Genomic DNA, 26,905 nt, shown 5'->3' with positions numbered 1-26,905 from the left:
CTTAATTTGTGTTTTGATGATTTTCCTTCTTAAAAAAACCTCGCCATGTCCCACTCCGCCAGAAAGGGCATCTCGCACCTCCAGGGGGTGCAGTGTGGACCCCCAGGTTAAGAAGATCCACCGCTCTAAAGATTCTCTACCATTGGCTGTATCGTGCAGCCACCCGAGTTATTGTATGTGCCTCCTCCCGCCCCCGACTCCGTCTTTAAACGAGGAGGCCACGCCGTTGGGGGCTGCTGTCTGCCCGTCGCCACGGCTCACCTTCCTGTCCTTGAACACGAGCACCCTCCCGGCGCAGAGAGCCATGAAGCGCTCGTTGAACTTGGCGGTCTGCGGGAGCAGAGCGTGGAGGCTGCGCTCCTCCCGGAAGCGCACGGGGCCCTGCCACTCCTTCTTGTCGCGCCCTTCTACACACGGAGAGCACCGAGCGGGGGGGGGCGGGGGATAGTGAAGAGGGGGGGGGAGATAAGGAGGGGTGGGATGAGGGGGGCGATGAGGGGGTGGAGGGTGAGGGGGGGGATGAAGGGGAGGGGGGATGAGGGGAGGGTAGAATGAGGGGGAATGAGAGGGATGAATAGGGATTAAGAGGGATGGGGAGAGCGGGGAGCAGAGTGTTTGTTTTAGGCCGAGGCTTCGTCTCGTCGACGACGACAACAACCTGTGGGTTTTGAGTCGATGCTTGGGCTGTAGATTCATTTCTCTTCGTCTGGATCGCAGAATCAATGAAACGCGCGCGCACGGAGTCCGCCCTCCGTTGTGCAGAGTTGGTCATTCTCGTGTGAATAATACAAATGAAATGAATGAAATGCAACACCGGGAAATGAATGAAATGCATCACTGGCAGGGAGGACCGAGATGGAGCAGCGGAGATGGCAGAGGTCAGAGAAGAGGTGAAGAGGAGAGGGCGGGAGGGGGGGGGAGGGTGTCAGGGGCGCGGGCAATTTCTCGCTCGCAAGCCGAGCCCACGGTGATGGAGAGTTGAGCAGACGGAGCCACGGCCAATGCAGCAGAGGGGAGGAGGAGGCCTTGGACACGGCCTCACCGAGGTGGCGCCTCATCCCGTCGAGGTCGGGGTGCCTCTTCACCAGGAGGTAGTTCTCCTGCGGATCCGGGTGGAACAGAAGTTCCAGGACCCTCTCCTTGTAGTGCAGCGGCCGCTCTGCGGGCACACGGAGGGTCAGAGGTCGCAAGCGGGTTTTGTTTCCTTACCCGTACCCGTACCCGGCCGCACCAGGGTTCCAAACGGGTACCCATACCCGTACCCGGCCGTACCCGTACCCTACCCGTACCCGGCCGGGTATGGTACGGGTATCGGGTAACTGATTGCGACCTCTGGGATGAAGCCATGTTGCAGGCGCGGGTGGGTTGATTCTAGGAACTTGAATTGTGAGAAGAGACAAGACGTTGGGAAATGAGTGACAAACGGTGACTCACCAGTGACTCACGGCCTACCCGTACCCGGCCACACCAGGGTCGCAAACGGGTACCCATACCCGTACCCGGCCGGGTACGGGTACGGGTATCGGGTAGAGTACGAGTATCGGGTACCCGGTTGCGACCTCTGGCGAGGATCGCTTGTCTGTCCCGACCCGACCGTTGGGGCGAGAGCTGTTCGCGAGCACCTGCAAAGGTCGACAGGCTTACACGAAGGGGGGTGGGGCGGCCAGCAGCACGCCCTGCCGCCTTTGTCTCCCCCCCCCCCAGTGTCGACGTTGACACGTCTCACCAGGTACTCATTTGAGGCTGAGTCGACTTAGGGGAGGCCCGGGATATTCGTCACTGGTGTTGGCCGTGAATGGGAATCAAACTCAGGTTGCCGGGTTCATATCACAGTGCGTCAACTGCTACGCTACCGCTCCCCGTAGACGCACGGACGCACGGACGCACGCACATGAAGACTATCGCACACTTAGTTTGAATCGTCCAAAAGTTCGCTTGTGGGAACGATTTTAAATCTCGAAATTTGTATTGGATGAACAATAATAATATTAATAGCGGGAGGACTCACCCAGCTCCCCAGACACCTCGAACACGGCCATCGCAGAGTCTTTGTGCTGCAGCTGTCCCCCCCTGAGGTCGAGCACCTCCAGGAGCAGCTCCTGTGCCGTCATGAGCCCCGACACCTGGGGAACAACACAAGCCAAACAAACAGCCGTGAGCCAGACTGGAAGGGCGTTTACTGTTCGCGAGCACCTATGAAGTGTCGGAATGGCACACGATAGGGTCGGTGGCCAGGCACCACACCTCGCTTCCTTTGTCTCCCCCAGTGGCGATGTTCATTATACACCCACACCAGGCACTCATTTGATGCTGAGTCGACCTAGGGGAGGCCCGGGACCGGTTCAGATAATCGTCACCAGTGTTGGCCGTGAGCGGGAATCGAACTCGGGTTCCGGGGGTTCATAGTGCAGCGTAGCGCTAACACATACACACACACACAACACATACACGCACACACACACACGCACACACACACGCACAACACATAGACGTACACACATAACACATACACGCACACACAGAGCACATACATGCACACACACAATTGCACAACACATACGCCGCACAACGCATAGACGCACACAGGCAAGTATGAACTCTCAGGTCCCACGGCCACGCAGCACTACGAGAGAGAGAAGTGAACGTGATTGACAGGATTTGAACTTGCATCCCTTTCTGACTGCGAGCCGCCCGCTCTACACACTGACACGGGACAGCGCAAGTAGGACACACTTTACATGTACGCCACCGTACGTATGTACGTAGACTTTATTCTTCTTGGTTCTTTCGGTAAAGTCACGTAGAATGGAAATAATACAATAATAAAAAACATAATCAAATAATTCTCACGACGTTTCGGCCACAACGCAAGCAGCCGTCTTCAGGTGAAGAACAAGTCTGTCGATAAGAACAGGTCTGTCGATAAGACAGACCTGTTCTGACAGACCTGTTCTTATCGACAGGTCTGTCAATAAGAACAGGTCGGCCGAAACGTCGTGAGAATTATTTTATTATGTTTTATTTTCATTATTTTATTATTTCCATTCTACGTGACTTTACCAAAAGAACCAAGAAGATGAATCCCTGCAGTCACGAAAGCTTTAAATCGACATGTAGACTTTATGATTAACATTTTCTTCAAACACTTGCTCAAGTTACGCAGTGCATGTGCATAATAAAAAATGCTCTGGCCAGGTGGAACAGACGTAGTGCGAGTGATCACATCGGTCAACCCAGGTCTGCCTTAGTCTTGACCTTAGTCAACCCGGATTAACCAAGGTCAACCCGGGTTAACCAAGGCAGAAAATGTAGCCAACAGTGCAGCGATAACGGATCGTCGTGCACCGCCCTCTGCCACCAGTGCAGGCTCTGCATTGCTTGGGACGCGTTCACGCGCACCCCTTGTCACGCGGGACGCGTTCACGCGCACCTTGAGGCTGATGCAGGTGTCCGTGCTCTTCCTCTCAAAATAAACCGAGACGATCAAATTCCCAGCCTGAGCGGAAGGTGGCTGTAAAACAAAAACAACAACAAAATGACGACTTGCGTACATTTAATCAAACCGAAATGCCGTGCTCACCACCACCACCAGCATCAGCAGCTAAGTTTCGACGGCAGACAAAAACTCGACTTTGTCGGAGGGCACCGACCCGGCTCAGTGGGTGCACCGGGCTCACGCCGGCCCAATCTATCCCCACATTAGGGGTCTGAGACCTAGGACCTTGCCGGGTTCAACTCCTGACCTATTCGAAAACCTGTGAGGCGCCAGACCGACCGACCGACCGATCCGGGGACCGTTGGGCGGTGGTGACACGGCCACGGCCGCGGGGCGTTCGTTCGGATTCGAGCTTCGTGGCTCGAATCCGGTGGGCCGCCCCGGTTATTCCCAACTGTGAGGTGCTACGCGCCGCCTGCTTCGCGGTGGAATGCTGAAAATGCAGTGACGTCATTCGAAATGGGTCGGCCATTGTGTGCCGGAGTCATGGTCCAAATTTGACACGTCTGAAAACATTGCCCGCAAATTACTCGATTGGGACCGCGCACGGCAATCGTTGTCCCCCAGCTGTGAACATTGTACAGGACCCTCCTGAAAAAAAAAGAGTCATGAGCGAGGCTTTCTTGGGTAAGCAAGAGGAATAATAATAATACCAAGTCGCAATAGCCCTCAGACGGCAAATACGTGAAATATATATTTGCGTGTGCGTGTGTAGTTAGTGATGATTGGGCGAAGATCATCAGCCTGCTCTGCCTGAGCACCTGGTTTAGTTTGCCTTCATCCTGGGCCAAAACTGGGCCAGAACTGAGCCAGAACTGGGCCAAAACTGAGCCAGACCTGGGCCAAAACTGGGTCGGCTGTGCCCGGGTCCCAGTCGACAGGAGGCGAGGCATTAGTGACATATAGCATGGCTGATGATACATCGCCTCTTTCGGTGGTGTCTCCTCGTACCTTGACCGTTAACCCCTTGATGATGAGTTCGGTCACGCGCAGCACGTTCTGGAAACGCTCCGCATCAACCTGGCGGAGTTGAGGCAATCACGGTTACAACAATTACGGTAAAGGTAGGGGGGGGGGGAGCGACGGAATCGGCTCGTGCGCAGGTGCGAGATGGATCGTTGCATCGCGAGACCGTGAGGGGGGAGGGCCTTCATCCAGTAGTGGTTAGATCATGGCTGGTGATGATGATGCTGATGATCGGTGAGTAGCGATGAGTGACGGAGCCATCAATGCTGTAACAGTTGACGGAGCCGACCGGTGAGGAGGTGCAGTGAAAGGTGAGGGGGTGCTGTCAGTAGCAGGCGAAAGGCTTCACATGGGTGAGCGGGTGAGGGCTGGATGATGGGTGAGTGAGCGATGAGCAATGGGGCGAGAGGCGAGGGCGGTTGTGGGTAATGGGGAGGCAGCAGAGGGGGATTGTGGGTAACGGACTGTGGGTGAGCGCGGCACCTCGAACACCCTGTCGTAGTTGCTGATGAGAGCCTCCACCACGTGAACCTCCTCGCAGCTCGCGCCCTCCGACTGGAAGAGCGTCGGGCCGAACACGATGCCCAGGTTCCGCGCCGACATCTGATTCGAGTTGGCGTTGAGCTGCACGCTGTCGCCGCGGGCGACGACGACGGCAAGGCAAGGTGGGGGGGGCGGCAGCAGCGTTGGGAGTTGCAAGGGGTGTGGAGGCGGCAGCAGTAGCAGCAGCAGCAGCAGGAGAATCAGCAGCAGGAGACACAGCGGCATTAGAAGCAGGATCAGCAGAAGCAGGAAGAGACGCAGCAGAATTAGAAGCAGAAGCAGCAGGAGACGCAGCGGTAGCAGCGGCATCGGTGATGGCAAGACAACAGGGGCAGCAGCAACAGCAGCAGCATCAGCGACAACAGCAGCAGGGATGGAAACAACAGCAACAAAATTGGCATTGGCGAGTGCATCGTTGTGTAGGGCTGCGACTCCTAGCGATTATATGAATTGGTACGATCATGGCTAGCGATATTGACAGGTTTGTTTTTTTGGTTTCTTGTTTGTTCAGTCCGGTTTGTGCAGTTTTAAAAACTTCCTTAGACTAAGTAAAGCATTCTCGTTTCCTTTGAAAAAGGACGATTCACACATTCATTTGAAGCTTGCATCACGAGTGTAAGACACTATTTTAATCTAAGGATCAGCGCATCGGTTTTGAATTTTGAATCTGGAATTCAGCCATCCATGACTCAACAGAGATTTTCAAGAGTAGCAGGTTGATTTAGGTGAGGATTTATTGAGGTTTATTTTGGCACAGGTAAAACCCATTGGCCAATAAATTATCATTTTAAACGGGGATCTGTTTCAAGCAAAAAAAATACCATCAAATAAACCCATAATAATAATAATATGATATTTTAACTTAGGCTGGATAAATTCTAAGTTTTGACTTTCACGTGACAAACATAGCGGCCAAAGTTGTTCGATAGATTGTGCGTAAAAATGTTCGCTCAGGCGATCCCAGAAGTAGTTCTGTGAAATCTGCTTCTGCAGGCCATTTTCGAACCACGGGGCAGTTGCACCGCTCTGCGAAAGTTCCGGACGGACACTCTCATCCCGCCGCTACGAAGCCGACAGCACCATCGCGATAAATTCAGGAGCAAAAAAAAGTGACAAATTTCTTTTTTAGTTGACACAAACAAAAACACAATTCCGTCTTTTTTTCGCACACGAACAACACTCGCTCATGATTAGCTAATGGTCCAGTCCGGCACTTAGAAGCCAATGCGTGCGACACTGAAAGACATTGGACTGTACCACTGATTGCGGGGCAGCGGGGGTGGAGGGGAGATGTCCCAGTGTTGCCAGTTGCCTCTCACCAGTAGAGGTGTTCGATGAGAGCCGCCAGGGTGGCGCGGTTCACGTGCGGCAGCTCCTTCACGAGTTCCTTGTACCTCTGCAGCCGTTCCCCATCGTCTCGAATGTCTGTGCACGTGACAAAAACGTTCGCGTTTTTACACAAAAAATGAAAAAAACACAGCCATCATAAAATGTACCGCAACGGCAACGGTGTCATTCTTTAGCCATGACCGTCTCACGGAGTCTCAGGATTCCTTTTCAAGTGGCTCACGCTCTTGGGATGAGGAGAGCGGTAGAGCGGGAGCAAGAGATCAGGGGGAGAGAGGAGAGAGAGATGAGAGAACCGAGAGGAAGGAAGATAAATTCAGAAGAACGGAGAAAGGCAGGGAGAGAGGCAGGGAAGGAGTGGGAAGAGAGGCAGGGACAAATAGAGAGAGGTGCGTGGTAAAGCAGAAGCCGGGAGAGCAAGAGGTGAGGATAGGAGAAGGGAGATAATAGTGAGAGGAAAGGAGTGCGAGAAAAGAGAAAGCATGGGGAAATATAGAGAGAGATTCAAAGTGAAGGAGAGGTAGGGAGTGAGAGAGGCTGGGAGAAGCGGGGAGGGGGTTGGGATGCAGAGAGATGTTACGATGCAGAGAGAGAGAGAGGCAGGAGGTGGGATGCAAAAAATTGTTGAGATACAGCACGAGAGGCAGGGAGAGAGGCGTGGAAATCGAGCCAGGGTGGCACAAGGCAGGGAGAGAGAGACGGAGAGAGACAGAGAGAGAAGACAGAGAGGTGTAAAGAGAGCGATTGAGAAGTGCGGAGGAACGAGGCAGGAAGAGAGATACATGGAGAGGGGGAGGTGCAGAGAGAGTGATTGCAAAAGAGGAAGAGACAAGGGAGGGAGAGAGAGATGGAGACGCAACAAGGATCACGGATGAGATCGAGACACACAGGGGGGGAGAGAAGCAGAAAGTGTCTCATGTCCGAGCTTATTTAGCGTGACCAGCGGAGACCGGGAGAGAGGTTCTCAATTCGATCTACGGGGAGGGCGAACGGTTTGCGTGGCGTGTGCACAGAACTCGCCACCGAAGTCGGAGGGACTTCGCCCGCCGCCTCGCACGCTCGTTTGCACAAGTGAGCCGGCTCGAATAAAATGACGAAATAAGCGCGAACACACGAATCACCGTAACGGCGAAGATGCAACCAAAAATCAGGGCCAGAGAGCAACAGATTGGAAATCGGAGCGACAGAGAGGGCCGAGAGACGGGGGTGCTGGGCTGCTGCGAGGGGGGGGGCGGCGGTGCTTGGGTGGGAGTATTGGCCAACCGACCCGCGGCGGCTCGTGTCCACGCGAGGCGAGCGCCGGCCGGCACGGCGCCGTCCTGCAGCTCGCGCAGGAAGCGCTTGAGGACGTTGGCGACGTCGTCCACTGAGTGCTCGCCCTCACGGAGACGCACGGCGCGCGCGTCCCGCCAGAACTCGGCGAGGAGCGCGTGCGTGCGCGAGTTGGTGCCACTCTTGCGGTAGATGCCCTCCGACGTGAGCCCTGGAGAACGCGCACGCGGAAGTGTTTGAGACTTCTTGCGCGAAGGAACAGCTGGCCACAACGCAAATCAGGTGCACGCGCATCCGGCGTATGAAAGGCTGGTAAGTTCGAAAAACGTGTACTCGGCTATTTCAACGACGCTATTTGTTATTTGAGCAGGCGAGGCCCACCGAGCTACGTAGATCTCTTTTCAGAAGCGACCCGGCCATCACAAATGATTGCTCAACGAAGCGGCTCATCGCCACGTGGACATTCGCAGCAGCAGCCAAACGTGGGGGGGGGAAACAGCGGAGGACACGCCGACAAAGTAGCCGCGACTCAGGGGAGAACGTCCAGACTTCCAAATACACAGCAGGCCGTCAGGGTTGGAATTGACCCCCCTCTATCGCGGGCAAGGTGCACGGCGCGTGGCGGCGGTGCGAACACGTGGGGGCCGCACCGTACTGCGTGATGTACTCCATGCAGCGGCCCAGCACCACGGGGACGTCTCCCTCCAGCAGCTGCTGCTCGGCCAGCAGGCGGCCCCCTCCCCGCGCCACGTTCTCCAGCGCCAGGCGCCAGGCGGCGAAGTTGAGCCGCGTGTCGCTCTGCACGTACAGCATCCTGCGACCGGTGGGGGGTACGGGGGGGGGGAGTGACGAGGTGTGTTGGGCGGATGGAGGGGGCAGGGTCGGTGGGGCTAGTGGGGCGGGTGGGGCTAGTGGGGTGTGTTGGGGGGGTGGAGGGGGCAGGGCGGGTGGGCCTAGTAGGGTGTGTTGGGGGGGTGGAGAGGGCAGGGCGGGTGGGGCGGGTGGGGCTAGTAGGGTGTGTTGGGGGGGTGGAGAGGGCAGGGCGGGTGGGGCGGGTGGGGCTAGTAGGGTGTGTTGGGGGGTGGAGGGGGCAGGGCGGGTGGGGCGGGTGGGGCTAGTGGGGTGTGTTGGGGGGGTGGAGGGGGCAGGGCGGGTGGGGCGGGTGGGGCTAGTGGGGTGTGTTGGGGGGTGGAGGGGGCAGGGCGGGTGGGGCGGGTGGGGCTAGTAGGGTGTGTTGGGGGGGTGGAGGGGGCAGGGCGGGTGGGGCGGGTGGGGCTAGTAGGGTGTGTTGGGGGGGTGGAGGGGGCAGGGCGGGTGGGGCGGGTGGGGCTAGTAGGGTGTGTTGGGGGGCTGGAGGGGGCAGGGCGGGTGGGGCGGGTGGGGCTAGTAGGGTGTGTTGGGGGGCTGGAGGGGGCAGGGCGGGTGGGGCGGGTGGGGCTAGTAGGGTGTGTTGGGGGGTGGAGGGGGCAGGGCGGGTGGGGCGGGTGGGGCTAGTAGGGTGTGTTGGGGGGTGGAGGGGGCAGGGCGGGTGGGGCGGGTGGGGCTAGTGGGGTGTGTTGGAGGGGTGGAGGAGGCAGGGTGGGTGGGGCTAGTGGGGTGTGTTGGGGGGGTGGAGGGGGCAGGGCGGGTGGGGTGGGTGGGGCTGGTAGGGCGGGTGCCTCGGGCACACCGCCTGAGGGAGGTGCCACCTGCATGTGGCACAAATCTTTGGTGCGGTGGTGCTGGCACCGCAGCAGCCTTGTACCGTGCGTGCCTTGCCACCGTGCATGGTCACTTGCGGGGCTTGTACCTTCGTTTCTCCACCAGGATGAGCGTCTCGTACTTGTCGATGACGTGGTCCGACATTCGTACAGCTGCCGATAGACACAGAAGCCCGTCAATGACCACCAACACGAGTCTCGCAGACTCACGAGGAACAAGCCGGCCGTGTTCTATTGCAGCGAGGGGTGTGCTGCATTGCCATCATCGGACGCAGCAGCTTGTGCCACTCAACTAACCACACAACCCAGCTTCCTGTTTACAACCATCGGGAAATGTTATTGTTGTTGTTGTCAATGTGTTTCTCTGCCCCGACTGCTCGTGGAGCAGTGGTGACCATTCACGTTGGGGAGTGGCCCATGGAAATGGATATCGTAGAACTAGACTTAAAGCTTTCGTGACTGCAGGAATTCATATTCTTTGGGTCTTTCGGTAAAGCCACGTAGATAGAAAAATAATAAAATAATAACAATATCACGACGTTTTGATCACAGCACAAACAATCGTCATCAGGTGAAAAATATAGCGGGAGAGCTGCTGAGGCTTTACCGAAAGACCCAAAGAATATCGTCGAACTACTTCTGAGATCCCCAGCAAGTGACCTTTGACTGGGAGCAGCACTTACCCACCCGCCCTGCGCCGCAGACTAACGCTCACTGCGTGACAAACACAACCGACTGTTCTTAACTCTCAGAGCTGAAATGATAGTCATGTTAAGTGCACACCCAAATCCAACGTGATGATTTGTTCGTGCAATTCACTGATACCAAGACCATCGGCCCACTACATCCGAGAACCGCTGAAATAACTCGCAGCCGCCCGGGTTGTAACCCCAGGAGGCCCGGCAACCTCCCGCATGACACTAAAATTCAACCTTTTGAATCCCGGTCCCATCCACGGCCCCCCTCCTCCCCCCAGCAAACAAAACCTCCGGCTGGCTCGACGCACGAGGGGGGAGACCTCTCACGTACAGATCTCCTGGAGCTTCTGCAGGTTGACCACCACCTCGGTGCCCTCGAGGTCATCACCGTCGCCGCCGCCGTCCTCGCCACCGCCACCGTCACCGTCGTCGCCGAAGTCGCCGTCGTCTGCGCCGCCGTCTTCGGCAACCTCGTAGAAGCCCTCCTGCGAGGGCGACGCTCGGCCCATCACCCCGGACGACGGCCTGTGGGAGGCCACGTCGGCCTGGGCGATCGCGGCGGCCGGCGTCGCGACGACCGTGCGGAAGCGCAGGAAGGCGCCGTGCAGCGCGAACACGGCCGGCCGCCAGCGGATCTGGCTTCGGCCGTCGCGGCACAAGAGGGGGCCCACTCGGTCGAAACCGCGGCGGCACAGGGCCTCAGCGCCGGGCCACGGCAGGGCCTGCGGCGATAGAGAAGTGCCGTTCGTTTCGAGTCGTCGTCGTGGTTACCGTCGTCGTAAATCGCCGTCTCAATCGTCAGCGGCAGCGTTGTTGTCAGCACGATCAATCGTTGTTGTATTTTTAAAATATCTATCTGTTTAACTTTTTTAACAAAAGCGCTTGGTCCAGAATGCGAGCGACAAAAAAGAAAAAGAGACGGCGTGTATAGATATTTTGTGGACAAAAGCCTGAGGCACGGTGCTCACGGGGGCAAGGGAAACTGGAGAAGGATGGACCTCACTATCCTTACTAAACGTAGGGACAACGATCGGGGTGTGAGGGGGGGGAGTGGAGTTTCTTTAGGGGAAGGGAAGGAAAAGAAGAAAAAACAAGGGGAGGGTGTGGGGGCTGGGGTGCGGATCATTGTCGCAGTCGTGTTGATGATCGGACCGCGAACCTCTAGCACGTACATCGTCGATCGCATCGCGCTCAGAAGTAAAAACGTATTTGGCAGCATTTCACGATCGGTTACTATTAAGTCGATGACGTCATGCACAGCAATTAGCACTGCACCATGGGCACATGGCACCAATTGGTCGCTTTCAATTATATAACAATTGTATAATGATAAAAACATCTGAATACAAGAACTTGCATTTAGTGTTGGGAAATCGGCAGGAATTAATGTACTTTTGCAATTTGTACTTTTTTAAAATCCTTTATATTAAGTTCACTTGCTTGCTTGCTTGCGCGCTTACGACCGTGCAAATATTTCGGTCGTTTTTTAACCCACTTCCCGTGATCCAATCGAGCTGACATTTTGCACACAGACTAGTTGTGCGTGACAATTTATTTTCGTGAAAAAAATTTCCAAAATTTTCCACTTTTTAGGAATTTTTTTCTTCATATTTAATTTAAAATACCAATGTGATAAAAATGAAACTCTTACTCAAGAAAAACAGAAATGAATAATAAAATAAAACCGATGCCACGCATATAAAGGATTTATAGTGAAAAACGTTTTTACGGGTTAATTTTTTTAACAGCGTGCTACGTTTTCTACATTTTGCACTCCCCATCCAACTGGGCCAAGGGCGCCGGCAGATGAGGAGCGAGCGGCACGGGGAGGGGGCCGCACCTTGAGGAGACCGAGGACCCACTCCCTGTGCGTGGCGGCGCAGTCCGACCCAAACAGGAAGAGCTTCTCATTCTTGGTGCAGATCTCAAAGGTGTGCTCCATCCTGGCAAGGGGGACAGGGGATGTGTCAACGGGAGGGAAGTAGGTCAATAGGGTCGTCACGAACGCTCCCATCGCTTTCTTCCTTTCTCTTTAGATCCCAAAGCCGTTGCATAAATCGAGAGCCCGTCCTCCAATGTGCGCCCTTACAGCCTCGTCACCGCCGCCACTGTGCGGCTCCGAGTCGTTGCCTCCTGCTACACAGGTGACGCATCTTCGAGGGCCGCTCTTGCCATGCCCTGTCTTTTCCCAGCGTGGAACTCAGCACGTTCCTGCTCCGCCCCCCTCCCTCCCCTCCCCTCCATCCCTCCTCACCCGTGCGCATTGTGCGAGTGGGCCCCGCTCACGGCCAGGCTGACCAGGTCCTGCAGCTCGACGCGGCCGCTCGCCGTCGCGCTGCGCTCCGACTCGTAGTAGCTGAGCGCTCCGTTCTCCAGCACGCACCAGCGCCGGCAGAAATCTGAAACGCACCCACCCCGCACCGCGACCACACAGCCAAAAGGATTCAAGCGTTCAGTCACCCGGCGATGTTACCGCGCCGGCGGGAGAAGCTGCTGCGCCGTGGGCCCCCCAAACGAAACAAAGCGGCGGCGGTGGCGGAGCGAGCTCGGGGTGTCTATCATTTTAGTTCAGAGCGTCCTCACCTTCCTTGGGCTTGCGGTCAACCAGGACCTTGGTCGTGGAGGCCGTTTTGTAGAGGTAGCCCGAGACGATGGCCGGTGACGAGGACGGCACCGTGGCTCCGGGTATCGCTGCGGTAGCGGACGCAACACGGGAGGCGGTGGGGAGGGGGGGGGGTGTGAGCGGAGCATGTAACTAACTTCGGTCTTTTTTTTCTTCTTCTTTTTTCTTCTTTTCTTGTCGTACGGCGGATGATGTCGACGCAGAGCAATGATTGCAATTTCACATTCCAAGCCGGATAACCGCGTCAGGAGCAGCGGAGTAGTGTAACATCGCTGTGACGCCCCCTTCGTATTTTGTGGATCGGGGCATTGCGTCGTTAGACGTTGTACGCTCTCTGTCCTTGATGACCACAGTCGCACACCAGAGATTTCTTGTAACTTTCCATTTGTGGCATCTGCCAGGGTTTGTGAGGATACGATACGGGGTGGACCATGGACTAACTCCGGTTGCGAATCCACTCGCGGGACCAGCATTTACGAGGCTCAACATCGCCATCAGTGTACCGCGGTGCGAACAGGCGACATCGTGCCAACCCGCACTGACCAGCGTGGTGGGGTCCAGCCTAAAAACCTCCAAGATGTGCACTGTGTGTCGGGGGGGGGGGGGGGTTCTCATCCAGCAGCGGAGTGAACAAAAAGGGGCCGCACGTATATGTCTTTGTGTCCGATTTCCGTGGCCACACGGCTCAAGAATGCAGAGGACTGTTGAGCTGGCACAACACTAATAATCTGGGTTCGAATCCGGGTTTCGGTCACCCGTGATGAAGACCAGAATCCTCAATCGTAGGGAGTTAATGTTCTCGGCCCGGTCACCAATAACTCCCAAGACAAAGATCCCCCATATAGCCTTAACAGAATCTTGGGGCAAGTGCTGTTCGTGAGCAGCACCTATGAAGGCCGGCACGGTACACGATGGGGTGGGTGGCCAGCACCACGCCCGACCGCCTTACTGGCATTGGCCAACTCGGGTCGTCGGGTCGCTAGCGCGGCGCGCTAACCGCTACGCTACCGCAATAACGCCGCACACACACTCTACGCAATCAAGCGCGACAAAATGTAGTTTTCGCGCTTGATTTTGCCAATTCTCGATGGCGTGGCCGGTAGCTACGTCCCGCGCCGAGTGGCCACGCACTCGAGTTGCGGTTCTGCAGCAGGAGCTCGGTCTGCAGGCGCTGTCCCGCTCGCTGTGCCAGCTGCACCGGCGTGGCGCCGTCCGGCTCGCCCGCGCAGCACAGCACGCTCGCTCCGCAGAACACGAGCGCCAACGACTCCAGCATATTGGGGGTCACCACCGCCCTGCACAGCGCCTGGACCGGGGGGAAGAGGAGTGGGGGGGGGGAATGAGTCAGTGGTGAGTGGGCCCAAAGCGGTCAGGTGGAAGAACTGATCGTGTGGGCGGGTGGCTGGGAGAGTGCCAATGAGGTGAACGTGCTCGCGTGCGAGTGCCGATGCGGTTTGGTTGGGTGGGGGAACGGGCAAGTGGTCTGCGTGGGTGGGTGCCAATGTGGTTAGAGGGGCGAGTGAGTAGTTGAGGGCCAATGTGGTAGGATGAGTGGGTGAGTGAGTGAGTGAGTGCCATGGCGCTGGATTAAACCGTCCCAAAGCATATTCTTGGTTCTTTCGGTAAAGTCACGTAGAAGGGATTTTGTGGATGTCACACCTGATGATGATTGCTTGTGTTGCAGTCGAAACGTCGTGAGAATTTTTATTGTTTTATATTTTTATTATTTTATTATTTCCCTTCTACGTGACTTTACCGAAAGAACCAAGAATATGAATCACTGCAGTCACGAAAGCTTTAAATCTAAATTTCGTCCCAAAGCAGTTGCAATTGCTCAAGGATGGTCACGAGGCAACAGCAATCCGTCTCGGCTCGTCTGTCCACGAGCTCATAGAATAAGTTCCGACTTGTAACACGCGCGGTATTCGCTCACTCCTAGATTGAGAGAGAGAATGGCTCAAAGGTGCCAGGAACAAGTGGGAAGGCAGCCGCATGGTGAGCCGACGCTGACGAATGCCCAAGCTCTGCGGTCCTCTATACAAGAAGATGTGACCAGCCAGCGAATGAGTGTGGGCGGAATCCGCAGCACCCGGAAAAAACCCACACGTGTGAGGGGGAAACGCTCGATCCCATTCATACAGACGCAGGTGGACTGCACATTTCTGCTGTAACTGCCAGGGGTATGGTACCTCCTCCTCTTCGACGTCCATGGGAAGGCAAAGACTTATGACAAAGCTAATCGCCACCTCCGATTCGCACAGTTGGCTACGTTTAACATACACACATACATACAGGGAAGGGAATTTCATTCCGCAGCATTCGTGCGACCAGTGCCTGGATTACAGACTCCCCGGTGCACAGCCACCACCACCGCCACCAGCACGGCCACCACGAGCGCGAGTCTCACGGACGCTCACCGTGCGCACGTCGACTCACGCCGCTCATCTCGACCGAGCGCCGCCGCCGCCACGCTCACCTGGTTGAGCTCCGTCTCATTGCCGAAGCACGGGTGGTAGCAGCGGTAGCGGCCCTCGCGGTACTTGGAGAAGACGTACTCGCGGCGCCGCTCGGCCTCCGAGCTCGGGTCCACGGCCTCGCTCGGCGGCACCGACGCCGCCCAGAACTTGTTCACCTGGGCGTTCCCCAGCTCCTGGAAGAGCTGCCTCGTCACGCGAAGATCAACAACCCACGTGTAGCCGTTAACAGACCGTTGGGGCCGAGCGCTGTCAGCGAGCACCTATGAAGGCCGGCACGGCACGCGAGGCGGGTGGGGTGGCCGGCAACTACGCCCGGCCGCATTTGTCTCACGCAGTGGCGATGATTTTTTTTACACACACCATTTGTCGACCTAAGGGAAGCCCAGGACCAGTTCAGATAATTATTGTCACTGGGTGTTGACCGTGAGCGGGAACCGAACTCGCCCACGGGCGGGCCGGGTTCGTGGCGCAGACGATCGTCCGGTCGGACGTGACGGTCCCCCCCGGAAAACCATCCGGCCCCGCGGGGGTTACAAATCGAGAAGTCAACCCTTAGCAGCATTTATTTATTTTCGTCCACGAAAACGCACGCTCCAGTCCTCTCCACCGCAGACCGACCTCGATGAGGTTCTTGGTCCAGATGTTCTTGTCCATCTTGAGGCTGCGCACTTTGGACACCGTCTGCCCCAAATTCCGGTGCTCGCCTGGAGATGGTGCGCACGGGAAAACAAAACCCGACGGGGAATGAGCTGTGCGGCTCCACGCACCGTCGCCGAGGTGAAGGCAAATCGGCACGCCAGCGGAGCAGTCACCAAATTATTTTGAAAAACTGAAAAAAAAAGTTTGTTTCACCAGGTAAGGCTCAACTGAGCTACATCGCTCTTTTTCAACCTGGCCACAAATGATAGCTCAACGAAGTGGCTTATCGCGTGGAAATGTACAGCATGAAAATATTCCAAATGCATGTGGATTCTAAATGAAACCACAAACTTCCCACTGTGAAACGAGCCCTCCCCAGCCACGAGAAGAAACGAAAAAGATGACCCCGGTGTAGGCTGCAACAGACTTTTGGAGCAAGTGCTGTTAGCCAGCAGCGCCGATCAAGGCCGGCACGGCACACGTGGGGTGAGTTGGCCAGCACCGCGCACAGCTGCCATTCGTCTCCACCATGACGATGTTTACACATCGCACCAAGTACTCATTTGAGGCCGAGTCGACCTAGGGGAGGTCCAGGACCGGTTCAGATAACCGTCACCGGTGTTGGTGCCCGCGAGCGGTTATCGAACCCGGGGTCGCCGGGTTCGAAACGCAGCGCTGCCGCCACCGCCGCCAGCGCTGTCAACGCCCTCGGCTCTCTGTTGCCGGTCAGTTACCGGCGCAGCGCTTGCAGATGACGACGCAGAGGTTGACGGAGGCCCAGTCGGGCCAGGCGGCGCCGCAGTCGGCGCAGCGGCGGTTGTGCTCGTTGGCCCAGATCTGCTCGGCGACGTCGGAGTGGGAGAGCGAGGTGGCGATGGCGTCCTGCATCGTCTCGAGCCACTCGTCGCGCTCGCGCTCGTTCTCCGCCACGAAGCTGTGACCGCACAAATCGCGCGACGCCCTCGAACGCCGGTCGAGCGCGCTTGCCTCCCGCGGAAAGGGAGCCGACGCTTTGAAAACTTTCCAGCTCCGGTTGGAAGCCATACGTGCATTCCGTTCGTCCGTCCGTCCGTCCGTGAGTAACGGGCGAGGAAACTGTAACTCTTGGAAACGCAACATGTTCGTTGGGTGGTGTTGTTATCGACGAGTGCGTCGAGTTTGTTTTTGCGCCAGCAAATAATTTGTTTAACGCTAAGAAAGATTATGCAATGGGAGCGAAAACGTTCCCATAGAATTGTGCCGTTATTATGGACTGACCCGATTGAACACCATCTACGGTGACCAAAGAGTTACCGTTACTTGCAGACACAAAACCAGAGCAAAAAAGACCAGAGCAATAAACCAGAGCAAAAATGTTTGTAAGCAAGCGTAAAGGACCAAGAGGTTGTTTTTGATCGTTATAGAAATGTTCTCGACTTGTTCTAGACTTCAAGCTTGGCTTTGAATTGTTAGTTTGTGATATATTCAATAGGAGGGGTTTTAGCACTGTGCACTGTAAAGAATTACGTACAGTAGTTGATACTTGTAATTCTCTAACCCTAATACTGTTTATTCTATAACCATGCCCATGCACCCACAGTATGACTACTTGCAATGCTATTGAGAATACAACACATGTACAGTAGTAAGTTGTACAATGGTGACAAGTACAGTACGTATACTGGACACATACAGTACAGGTAATGGGTGTAAGATACCAATATAAGGATGGTATAGATAGACATACAGCTTGGGATTAAAGTAACATTTGAATAGTGATGTGCAAAGGTTATTGTCAAAGACAAAGATGGTTTAACAGTAGTAGAATTGGGTTTAAGAGAAACTGTTATTGATTAGCCGGACTTGTACACCAGTCACGTGGTTAATGGCCACTCGGTTGAGGATTGCTGTGTGTGACACACGTGCTGTTGCATCTTACAGATTGACCACAATAACTGTGTTTGCCCTCGATTTGGAGCACCTGCCCACGTCCTTCATTTCGAGTGTGCAACATTTAACTCTTGCTGAGATCTCTTGGAATGGGAGGTCCTCTTTATTCTACGTTATGGGCTCCTTACAAAGGGGCCCCAGTGCAAGGCCTCTACCTGAATGTTCTAAACGCCGTCGTGAGATCAATGCCCTTCTTCTCCACCGCCCTCACGTTTGCCACGTTCATCTCAATGCAGGTGATACCCAACGAGGTACGGAAGTCCTGAATGAATAAAAGAACACACACACACAAACAAAGATAAAGATCCCCCGTGTAGCCTTGAACAAACTGCTGGGGGCAAGTGCTGGTGGTGAGCATCTATGAAGGCTGGCAAGGCACACCTATTGCCCCACTGCTTCTCTATAATCAGCTTAGAATGCTTTACAACTGACTGGTGAGTACCTCTGTAAAAGAGTATGTTGTTTCTTATATAGAAGTTAAAATGTAGGCGTAGTTTCATTCTTTAAAAGTCTTATGTGCTTGATGAACCATAACTACACCTCTCAGATAACCGCCATGTTTGATTAACTGGCACCCTCCATTGCCCCACGGATGCGGGATAACAGAGCTGTTGCTGTATAACGGTGAGTTACCGACCCTTTCTCGGACACCCTGTGGTCACGCTCAACGATGATACGTTCCGGAGATGTCCGTGAACAGATTTTTTTTTGCGGATAATGATATTGGCCTACGAAATAAATTACCTTAAAAAATACATTAATAAGCTACTAAATACATTAAAATATCATAAAACAAAAATATCTACATTGCTTTTCATACACGTAAAGTAAATAAAAATAAATCTAAAGTAAATCAAAAATATTTCATAATAAATTACGTTCAATTGTGATGATGCTGCACACCACCACTTTATCCCATCACTTTATCTCATCACTTTCTTGCATCTCATTCTCTCTCATTGCTGTTTTTCTCTCTCTCGATGCAGTGGTCGAGCAGAGTTCAGATACCGGAATCTGCCAAAATCGCGGGATTGAAAAAGTTTGTGAATAACGAAGGAATGTTTGAAACGGACGTTTACAAAGTGCTTGCTACATATTATCCACAATACCTTGCTGATCTCGTAAGGGAACATAAATCATTACGCGAACTCCGGTCACCCTCGCAGCGGCTTTTGGCTAGCTCACCGCATCGTGCGCTTTTAGATGCGGCCGTCTGGAACGCTCTCCCTTCCGAGATTAGAAAGCCACTGGGAGATATCCATTTTAAAATCCAGATTGCAAACTAATTTCTTTAAAACTTTGTGTTTTAGTTTGTTGTCCTGTCCCTCGCACCTTCCGATTAGCACGGTTGGCTATGTACGGTGCGAAAGAAGTTCAACGTGTCTACAGACACACACACACACACACATAAAACAACCTGCTCGCTCTTGAAGAGCCACAGGCGGTCAGAGCAGCCAACGACGTAGAGCTTGGCCTTGCCGCGCAGCTCCAGGGTCCCGCGTTTCTCCTGTTCCCCCCACAGGGCCTCCCCGGGGATGACTCCGGCGCTGTGGAGCATGGAGGCCACGCCGCCTTCGGGGGACCGCTGGTCCTGGACGGCCTCGCGCAGGGCCGACACCCAGCCGGCGCGCTCCACTGCACGCGCGAAATGCACGGTGGGGGTGACGGGGGGTGAGACGCTGGCTGTGGTGGAAAGCGTCGGTTTTTTTTGACGTCGCAAATGGCAGGCTAAATTTCGATTTAAAGCTTTCGTGACTGCAGGGATTCATCTTCTTGGTTCTTTCGGTAAAGTCACGTAGAAGGGAAATAATAAAATAATAAAAATAAACCAATAAAATAATTCTCACGACGTTTCGGCCACAACGCAAGCAGCCGTCTTCAGGTGGAGAACAGGTCTGTTGAGAAGGCCGAGTCTGCCTTCTCGACAGACCTGTACGTGACTTTACCGAAAGAACCAAGAAGATAAATGGCAGGCTGGTTGTTCGCTGCCCGTTTGTTTGAAGGTTCGACATTGTACCAGCTGCCAGGGACGTTTGTTTGCATGCTTACAAACAGGCTTTTTAGCTTTGGTTGTCGTCTCCCATAAGTCTGGGCAATCCTTTGACCAGTCTCTGATAGCAAACAACTTTCTCATGAGAGGTGAACTCATATTGACTTACCATGTCCCCCCTCCCCTCCGCCCTCCCCATTACCAACAGAGTTAATACTTGAAACCCGTTCAACCCTAGCTGGAAACCGTTACAATGTAAGGTAAGTTATTTATTCCAGTTTCTTCAAAAGAAACCAGCTGGCCAGGCGTTGGCATTGGTGGCGAGCTGTTATCTCCCTCGCCTGGTTTACAGGAGGTCGTGAGTTCGATCCCAACACTGATGCCTGTATATTTAGAGCTTGCATGTTCTCCCCGCGTGGATTTTTCTCCAGGTCCTCCGGTTTTTCCCTCCACACTTAGAATCAACATCACGCGTTGAGGGTATTTGGCTGCTATAAATTACCACGTGGTGATGACAAGTCACTTCGTTGAGCTATCATTAATGACAGCCAGGTCGCTTCTGAAAAAAAGCTACATAGCTCAGTGGGCCATACCTGGTAAAATAAAAATAGTTTCGTTTTAGGTTTAGTTTAACTTTTGCTGAGATCTCTTGGAACGGGGAGGTCTCTTTTATCCATGTTAGGGGCTCCTTGCGAAGAAGCCCAGTGCAAGGCAGAGGTCGCAACTGGATACCCGATACCCGTACCCTACCCGATACCCGGCTACCCGTACCCGGCCGGGTACGGGTACCCGTTTGCGACCCTGGTGCGGCCGGGTACGGGTAGGCCGTGAGTCACTGGTGAGTCACCGTTTGTCACTCATTCCTCAACGTCTTGTCTCTTCTCACAATTCAAGTTCCTAGAATCAACCCACCCACGCCTGCAACATGGCTTCATCCCAGAGGTCGCAATCAGGTACCCGATACCCGTACCCTACCCGTACCCGGCCGGGTACGGGTAGGGTACGGGTACGGCCGGGTACGGGTACCCATTTGCGACCCTGGTGCGGCCGGGTACGGGTAAGGAATCAAAACCCGTTTGCGACCTCTGGTGCAAGGGCTCTACCAGAATGTTTAAAACCACTCACCCTCCGAGTCGGCGCGGAACACGAAGGCCCTGGTCTGCGTCACCACCTCGAATTTGGCATCTCCTCCTGTCTGAGCGAGGACCTCCTGGACGGCGGACAGAGGCAAGACGCCCTTGGAGTACACCTCCTGTGGTGTGGGACGTGGGGAGGTAACCGGGAGGAACCGGGAGGAAGAGTCGGACACCAGAACCCCGGTAAGAGGAGAACGGGCGGCTCGGGGGGTGGGGTCAAAGGTTAATGACGCCATGATCCTGGGTTTCAATCCGGGGTTCACCCACCTTGTCATTACTATTTGTATTGCAATTTTTTTTTAACCAGGTATGGCCCAACTGAGCTATATAACTCTTTTACAGAAGCAAACTGGCTGCAAATGACAGCTCAACGAAGTGGCTTATCATGACGAGAGAATGTATAGCAGCCAAATACTCTGAGCGCAAGTCGATTACAAATGTGGAGAAAAAATTCGGAGGACCCAGAGAAAAATCCACGCGACCACGGGGAGAGAGACACGCAAACTGCAAATATACAGGCGTCAGGGTCGGGATTGAACCCACAACCTCCGGTATACCAGGCAAGGTGGTAAACATCTCGCCTTCGTGGTGCCCCAACCTGATTTAAACCAGGTTCCAAAGTGAAAATGTAATCGAATAATATGATGAGTTCATAAAATTAACCGCATCACCAATGACAAAAAAACCAATAAAATAGATTTAACCTGATAAATAGAATGTTTTCGGTCAAATCGTGGGCTTACAAATATTTTTGTTACATTCAAGGTCGCGGTACAGTTGAATGTGTTGAGTTTTTATTGGAAATTCTGCTTGTTCAAAACTGCCAACGAAGTTCCAACAAATCATTAATGAAATCAATCTTTGGACTTTTACGCCGGCTAGTCGGCCCGGCTCGGTGACGAGGAAATGGTACAGATGCCACTCGCCACCGATGGGAATCGAACGCTGGGTAAGCAGCTGGGGTCACAGCGCAGTGCCGCTAACCACTACAACCCCGCCCCCCCCACCCCCGCCGACCGCCAGATACCTTGTCGTTAGAGTAGTAGTAAAGGTAGCGGCCATCACTCTTCACCCAGCGCTTCTGGAAAAGGTACGGCCTGGAAAAACCGTGAGGGCGAGAAAAAGCATGGACACGTTTACACGAGAATTGAACACGGGTTCCCAGGTTCGTGGCAGAGTGTGATGGACCATTGCAACGCCGCTTCCTTCTTTAGCCACCTTCCCTTGCCCCCTGTTACGCCGTAAACAGAACCAAAAACCCACGAGGTCATTTTTGTTCGGTCCTCACAAATTGCGTGGTGACTTTGAGCTTGGTTCGTTATTCGCTTGTATTCGCCATGGCTGGTGTGAGCTCTGGGTGATGACGGTGGGTGTGTTGAGCGTTTATCACAATCCCAGAAGAGGGCAGCCCTGCAATTTCTTGCTCAAGCTGCTGCTGATGATTGGGCCTTCTAGAGAACCCTAGAGTCAAGTTCAAGTTTATTTGTTTAACAACGTGAGAACTCAAGAGACCAGGATGAGTCTCATTATGCAAGGAAGGGGACTATGATTGCAGCTGTGTATCGTCCCAATTGAGTAATTTGCGGGGCAAGTCTCGAATTTTGGCATATTTGGGCCCCTGACACTGGCACACAATGGCCTGCCCTTGCGAACAACGCCAGGGGGATCTTTAGCATCCACCACGAGATGAAACAGACACAGCGTGGCATCACTACGGTCGACACACACCGCCGCAGCGTTAAATCAGCACGGCCACCGGATTGGAACCGCGAACCCTCCGCGACAACGAGCGGAATGGGTTGCAAACTCCGCAACTCCGTCGGTGGCCCGGGAAGGAACCCCCTACCTGGCCCCAGCCCTGCCCTCCCTCCTCACCCCTGCGGCGCTTGCTTGTCGAGCCAGCCGGCCTTGATGCCGCCGCTGCTGACGGGCCGTGGGGCCAGGACGATTTTTCCGTCGCCGTCGCCCGTCGAGTAGACATGGCGGTCCGACTCGGCCGCCCCCTCCACGTCCGTGACCAGGCTGTAGACGCGGTCCTCGTCGCCGGAGCTGGACGCGAGCGATAAGAGGCACCGTGAAATAAATAAAACAAGTTAATCGTGGTTTTCCGAGCACAGGCCCAGAGGCCCAAGGCATGCCAAATATACAATTAAGGTTTTTTATGGGTTAGATCATACTACTATAATGAGCCAAGAATGTCTGTGTGTCCCGCACGTGACGTCACTCCACGTCGGCCAGCTCCCCCTCATTAATACTTATGAAGAGATGACGTCTTCCAAATAAACACCCCCTTCCCCCCCATTAATAATAATTAGCGGATCACGTCACTCCGCATGGGGGGCCGAGGTGCCTCCTCCCCCCTCCTCAGCGTCAACTTACAACCCTCACTACAAAGGCAGAACCCTCACGTCACGCGATCTCCGTAACGCTGTTGAGACATTGAAGTAAAAAGGACGTCATGATGAACAAGGGATTATAACCTTGACATGAAATAGGTCTGTGTCACCGCGGCCCTTACAAATTGCACACGCACTAATGCAATGAATATCACGTCGCGGTCTGATTTTCTCTTGCAAGTTTCAGATTTACTGAAATACACCCGCCCTTGGACGTGCAAAAGGCTCGTGCAAATATAAATGTGCCGTTAATCCCGCCACCACCCGACACAGCCAATTAGTAGGGCTTGTCACGTAAATATAAAGCAGGCCAGCATGATTGATTTGGGCCAAGGTTATTGCACGCACTTGGGTCAAGAGGCAATCATCATCAGGTGTGAAATCCACAGCAAGAAAATTTGAATTTTTTTTGGAAAAATGTTCTTGCTGTGGATTTCACACCTGATGATTGCTTGTGTTGCAGTCGAAACGTCGTGAGAATTTTTATTGTTCTATATTTGTATTATTTTATTATTTCCCTTCTACGTGACTTTACCGAAAGAACCAAGAATATGAATTCCCTGCAGTCACGAAAGCTTTACATCTAAATTTAAGTCGAGACACTTTGAAGCCACTAACATGACATTTGTTATCACGTTACAGCGTATTATCCGTTCTTTTTTCCATTAAAAACGATAGTCCCATATAAATAGTAGCATTGTTTTGAAGCACCCTGTATAATGTATTACTACCGTACCCTGCGATTGTAATGTTTAACACATTTGTGGGTGGTGGGAACTTGAATGCGCAGTCCACGGTGTGTGTGTCCCCCCCCCCGCCCTCTCTCCCAGCTTTTCACATTCGCCCTTCGGATCGCCGCGCAATGACAATAAAATCGTCGACACGGGTTCACGCGGGGACGTGTCATGGGGCCCAATCTGGAGGGATACGACGCGGAATGCGACGCGATAAAACGTGGCCGAGAATATGTTGTCTCCATGCGACCGGATACAAATCCTGAAAAAGATTTTGGGATATCAGGTGACGTCTGTTGTTTGAAACAAATGTGTTCTAGATTTGAAGCTTTCATGACTGCAAGGATTCATACTCTTAGGTTTTTCCGGTAAAGTCACGTAGCTAAAAAGAACAAATTAAAATTTATAAAAGTAATAATAGTAAATCTAGCTGTGACGGTCCCACCTGATGACGGAGACTTGTGTTGCCTCCGAAACGTCGTGATTTATTATTTTATTTGTATTATTACTTTTATTAATTTTATTATTTTTTCCTACGTGACTTTACCGAAAAAACCTAAGAGTAAACAAATGTGTGTGTTTTTTTTATACGAACAAAACGCCGACACTAGCCTCCCAGTAAATATGGAACATTGGTGCAAACTTTTGCCCAACGGTTGCGACCACATGCCAACAAACTTTTTATTATTTTAACAGATCAGGCCCTACTGAGCGATCTATCTCTTTTTCAGAAGCAACCTCGGCCACAAATGATAGCTCCACGAGATGGCTTATCATCACGTGGAAAATGTATATGAGCCTAACGTTGGCTCGACGTTAGCCCAACCACCGCCCAACGTTTGCACGTTTTCTGGGCTATCGTAGGAAAATGTTATCCTTTTGCAAAAAATAAATAAACCCTCAACACATTCGTCAACAACACTGCGTGGCCTTAAAAGGAAAACAAATATATTACATGAGACGTTTCAGGCAATGTACCTTCTTCACCGCACATAATGGTCCTGCTAGCAGAGGTTACAGGCTAGGCGTAATCGCGCGTAGCCATAATGATGTAAAGTTCATCAGGGGTGAGAAGCGGCGATTGTAAAAACGGCCAAAAAACCCGTGAGAACGTTGAAGTCCCGCTACGGTTGTCCGGGGCAAAGGTCGGAATCAACAGCAGGCTCCCGGCAAATACAGGTGTGAAAATAGGTGCAGCAGCAGCAGTAGCATCAGCATCATCCTCTTTTTTTTTTACAAAGTTTAAAGTCAAGCCACGTCTCCGACGATGCAATGTCGCCATTTCAGCGTTTTTACATCGGCAGTGGCGGCTTTAAAACCGCGCGTCGAACTCCTCCGATTTGGAGCAGCCTCACTTTGTGGGTGTGTGTCAGTGACGTGCGGTGAGGTCAATGGCTGGGGAGGCACTTGCTAGTGTCAAAGCCAGATTCACACGCTGAGGGCGGCGTGGCCTCATTCGTGTTAGACACGTCCGTCCCCCTCAGTGAGGCAGATGGGATAGCTGCCTCCCCTGGTGCTTTTTCATTGCAGTTTCATGACGAGACCAGCGAGCCTAAATACCTTTATACAGGTACGTGAAATAAGTTACTTGGAGTATGGAAGGCGAGGACATGAAATGAAGGGGTCTACAAACATTACATTGGTGACACACTGAGATAGTAATAGGCACGCGCTTATTGCCCGCGCTCCATCCAGTAACTGAGGGGTTGCGCAATCAGAGGGGAGGCTGAGCTCGTCGCTGCCTCACCTCTCGTCTCTTCCTGTATTTGCAGCGGAGCTCCACAAATTTTGCAATTTTGACTATAAAAATGATTGGAATCGTACAGAAATGACATTTATAACACAGATCAGTGGAAAAATCTTAATATTTGTTTTATTTTCTTTTTCTTTTTTTATACTTTTCGTATAACAGCTATTGTCATTGGAGTCTGACAGGTGAGGCTCTGCCTCCCCTGCCTCCCCTGACCGCACGTCCCTGGTGTGTGTCCACTTTTTTTGAGCGTAGCTGAGGTGATGAAATCACGTCACTGACACACACGGCCTTGAAAGCTTAAAAACATATACACAAGAGGCAACGTTTCGGGCGACAGCCTTTCCTCAAAGCACATTCTTCACGTGAACATTCCACGTGGCACATTCTTCACGTGCTTCGAAGAAAGGCCGCTGTTCGAAACATCGCCTGTTGCCTATTTTCTCCCTTCGTGGCCGTTATTGACGGACTGAATGCTTAGTGCTTTGCATGAGATCATGTTTCAAGTTCCTCATACCAATTAATGTCGCGTGGAAGCGACAGATTTAGACCGGGCAAGCTGCGGTCGTCGTCGCTGCTACTGCCCACCGCCGGGCAAAGACATCCCCTCCATGACGAGCTTTCCTCGGTTTGATCCCGTGCCAGCCGTGACCCCCTGCACTCTGAAATTCCTGTCTCGCTTGCTGCTGCTACAGTCTCTTCCGCCGTCTCTCCTCCACTTTCTCTTCCACTCACTCGGTCTCCACTCCGTGGTGAGCTTCGTCTCTCATCCCTCTCATCAGCTGTTCTCGCGATGCGTTCTGCCCCCTTCCCACTTGGGTTATCTTGCTCTAACGAGACCAGCTTCGTTGTTGGTGAACCTGTCACTTAACCTACCTATCAAACTGTGAACAATTTTTTACTTCACCAGCTAAGGCCCCCTCAGCTACGTAGCTCTTTTTGCAGAAGCGACCTGGCTACAAATGATAGCTCAGTGAAGTGGCTTATCGAGTGTAAATAATTTATAGCAGCAAAATACTCGAAAAGCGTGTTTTGTTAATGTGGAGGGAAAAACCGGAGGATGCGGAGAAAAATCCATGTGACCACGGGGAGAGATGGCATGCAAACTATCGAACCCACGACCTCCTATATACCAGGCGAGGTAGTTAACATCTCACCACCACAGCACCCTTCTTTGACTTACTCACATTATTGCTATTTCCCGTAGAA

At 53.3% G+C, this 26,905-nt stretch overlaps 1 protein-coding gene across 3 annotated transcripts in view; it reads right to left on the bottom strand.

Annotated features, from left to right (window-relative positions):
* Positions 1-26,905, bottom strand: part of ARAP1 (ArfGAP with RhoGAP domain, ankyrin repeat and PH domain 1) — a 74,554-nt gene that overhangs the window by 10,141 nt on the left and 37,508 nt on the right. For all 3 annotated transcript variants that reach the window (XR_009755202.1, XM_061552361.1, XM_061552362.1), the window contains exons 8-30: positions 22,692-22,865; positions 21,844-21,913; positions 20,806-20,932; positions 19,108-19,325; positions 17,846-17,952; positions 16,496-16,695; positions 15,741-15,826; positions 15,122-15,304; positions 13,777-13,951; positions 12,606-12,713; positions 12,277-12,421; positions 11,863-11,965; positions 10,354-10,744; positions 9,414-9,477; positions 8,275-8,438; positions 7,620-7,835; positions 6,325-6,430; positions 4,946-5,093; positions 4,448-4,516; positions 3,431-3,511; positions 2,009-2,123; positions 1,043-1,159; positions 262-407 (exon numbers count right to left, since the gene is read on the bottom strand). Coding sequence is in view for 2 of the 3 variants with exons in the window: in XM_061552361.1 (XP_061408345.1) it covers positions 262-407; positions 1,043-1,159; positions 2,009-2,123; positions 3,431-3,511; positions 4,448-4,516; positions 4,946-5,093; positions 6,325-6,430; positions 7,620-7,835; positions 8,275-8,438; positions 9,414-9,477; positions 10,354-10,744; positions 11,863-11,965; positions 12,277-12,421; positions 12,606-12,713; positions 13,777-13,951; positions 15,122-15,304; positions 15,741-15,826; positions 16,496-16,695; positions 17,846-17,952; positions 19,108-19,325; positions 20,806-20,932; positions 21,844-21,913; positions 22,692-22,865 (3,313 nt within the window). In the remaining variant the exon portion in view is untranslated. The remainder of the gene's footprint in view (positions 1-261; positions 408-1,042; positions 1,160-2,008; positions 2,124-3,430; positions 3,512-4,447; positions 4,517-4,945; positions 5,094-6,324; positions 6,431-7,619; positions 7,836-8,274; positions 8,439-9,413; positions 9,478-10,353; positions 10,745-11,862; positions 11,966-12,276; positions 12,422-12,605; positions 12,714-13,776; positions 13,952-15,121; positions 15,305-15,740; positions 15,827-16,495; positions 16,696-17,845; positions 17,953-19,107; positions 19,326-20,805; positions 20,933-21,843; positions 21,914-22,691; positions 22,866-26,905) is intronic.

The sequence above is a fragment of the Lethenteron reissneri genome, chromosome 16, assembly GCF_015708825.2.
Source record: "Lethenteron reissneri isolate LAM-NWPU_2019-01 chromosome 16, ASM1570882v1, whole genome shotgun sequence".
Taxonomy (NCBI): Eukaryota; Metazoa; Chordata; class Hyperoartia; order Petromyzontiformes; family Petromyzontidae; genus Lethenteron; species Lethenteron reissneri.
The sequence above is the reverse complement of the archived record's forward strand: the minus strand, read 5'-3'. Positions and strand labels throughout refer to the sequence as shown.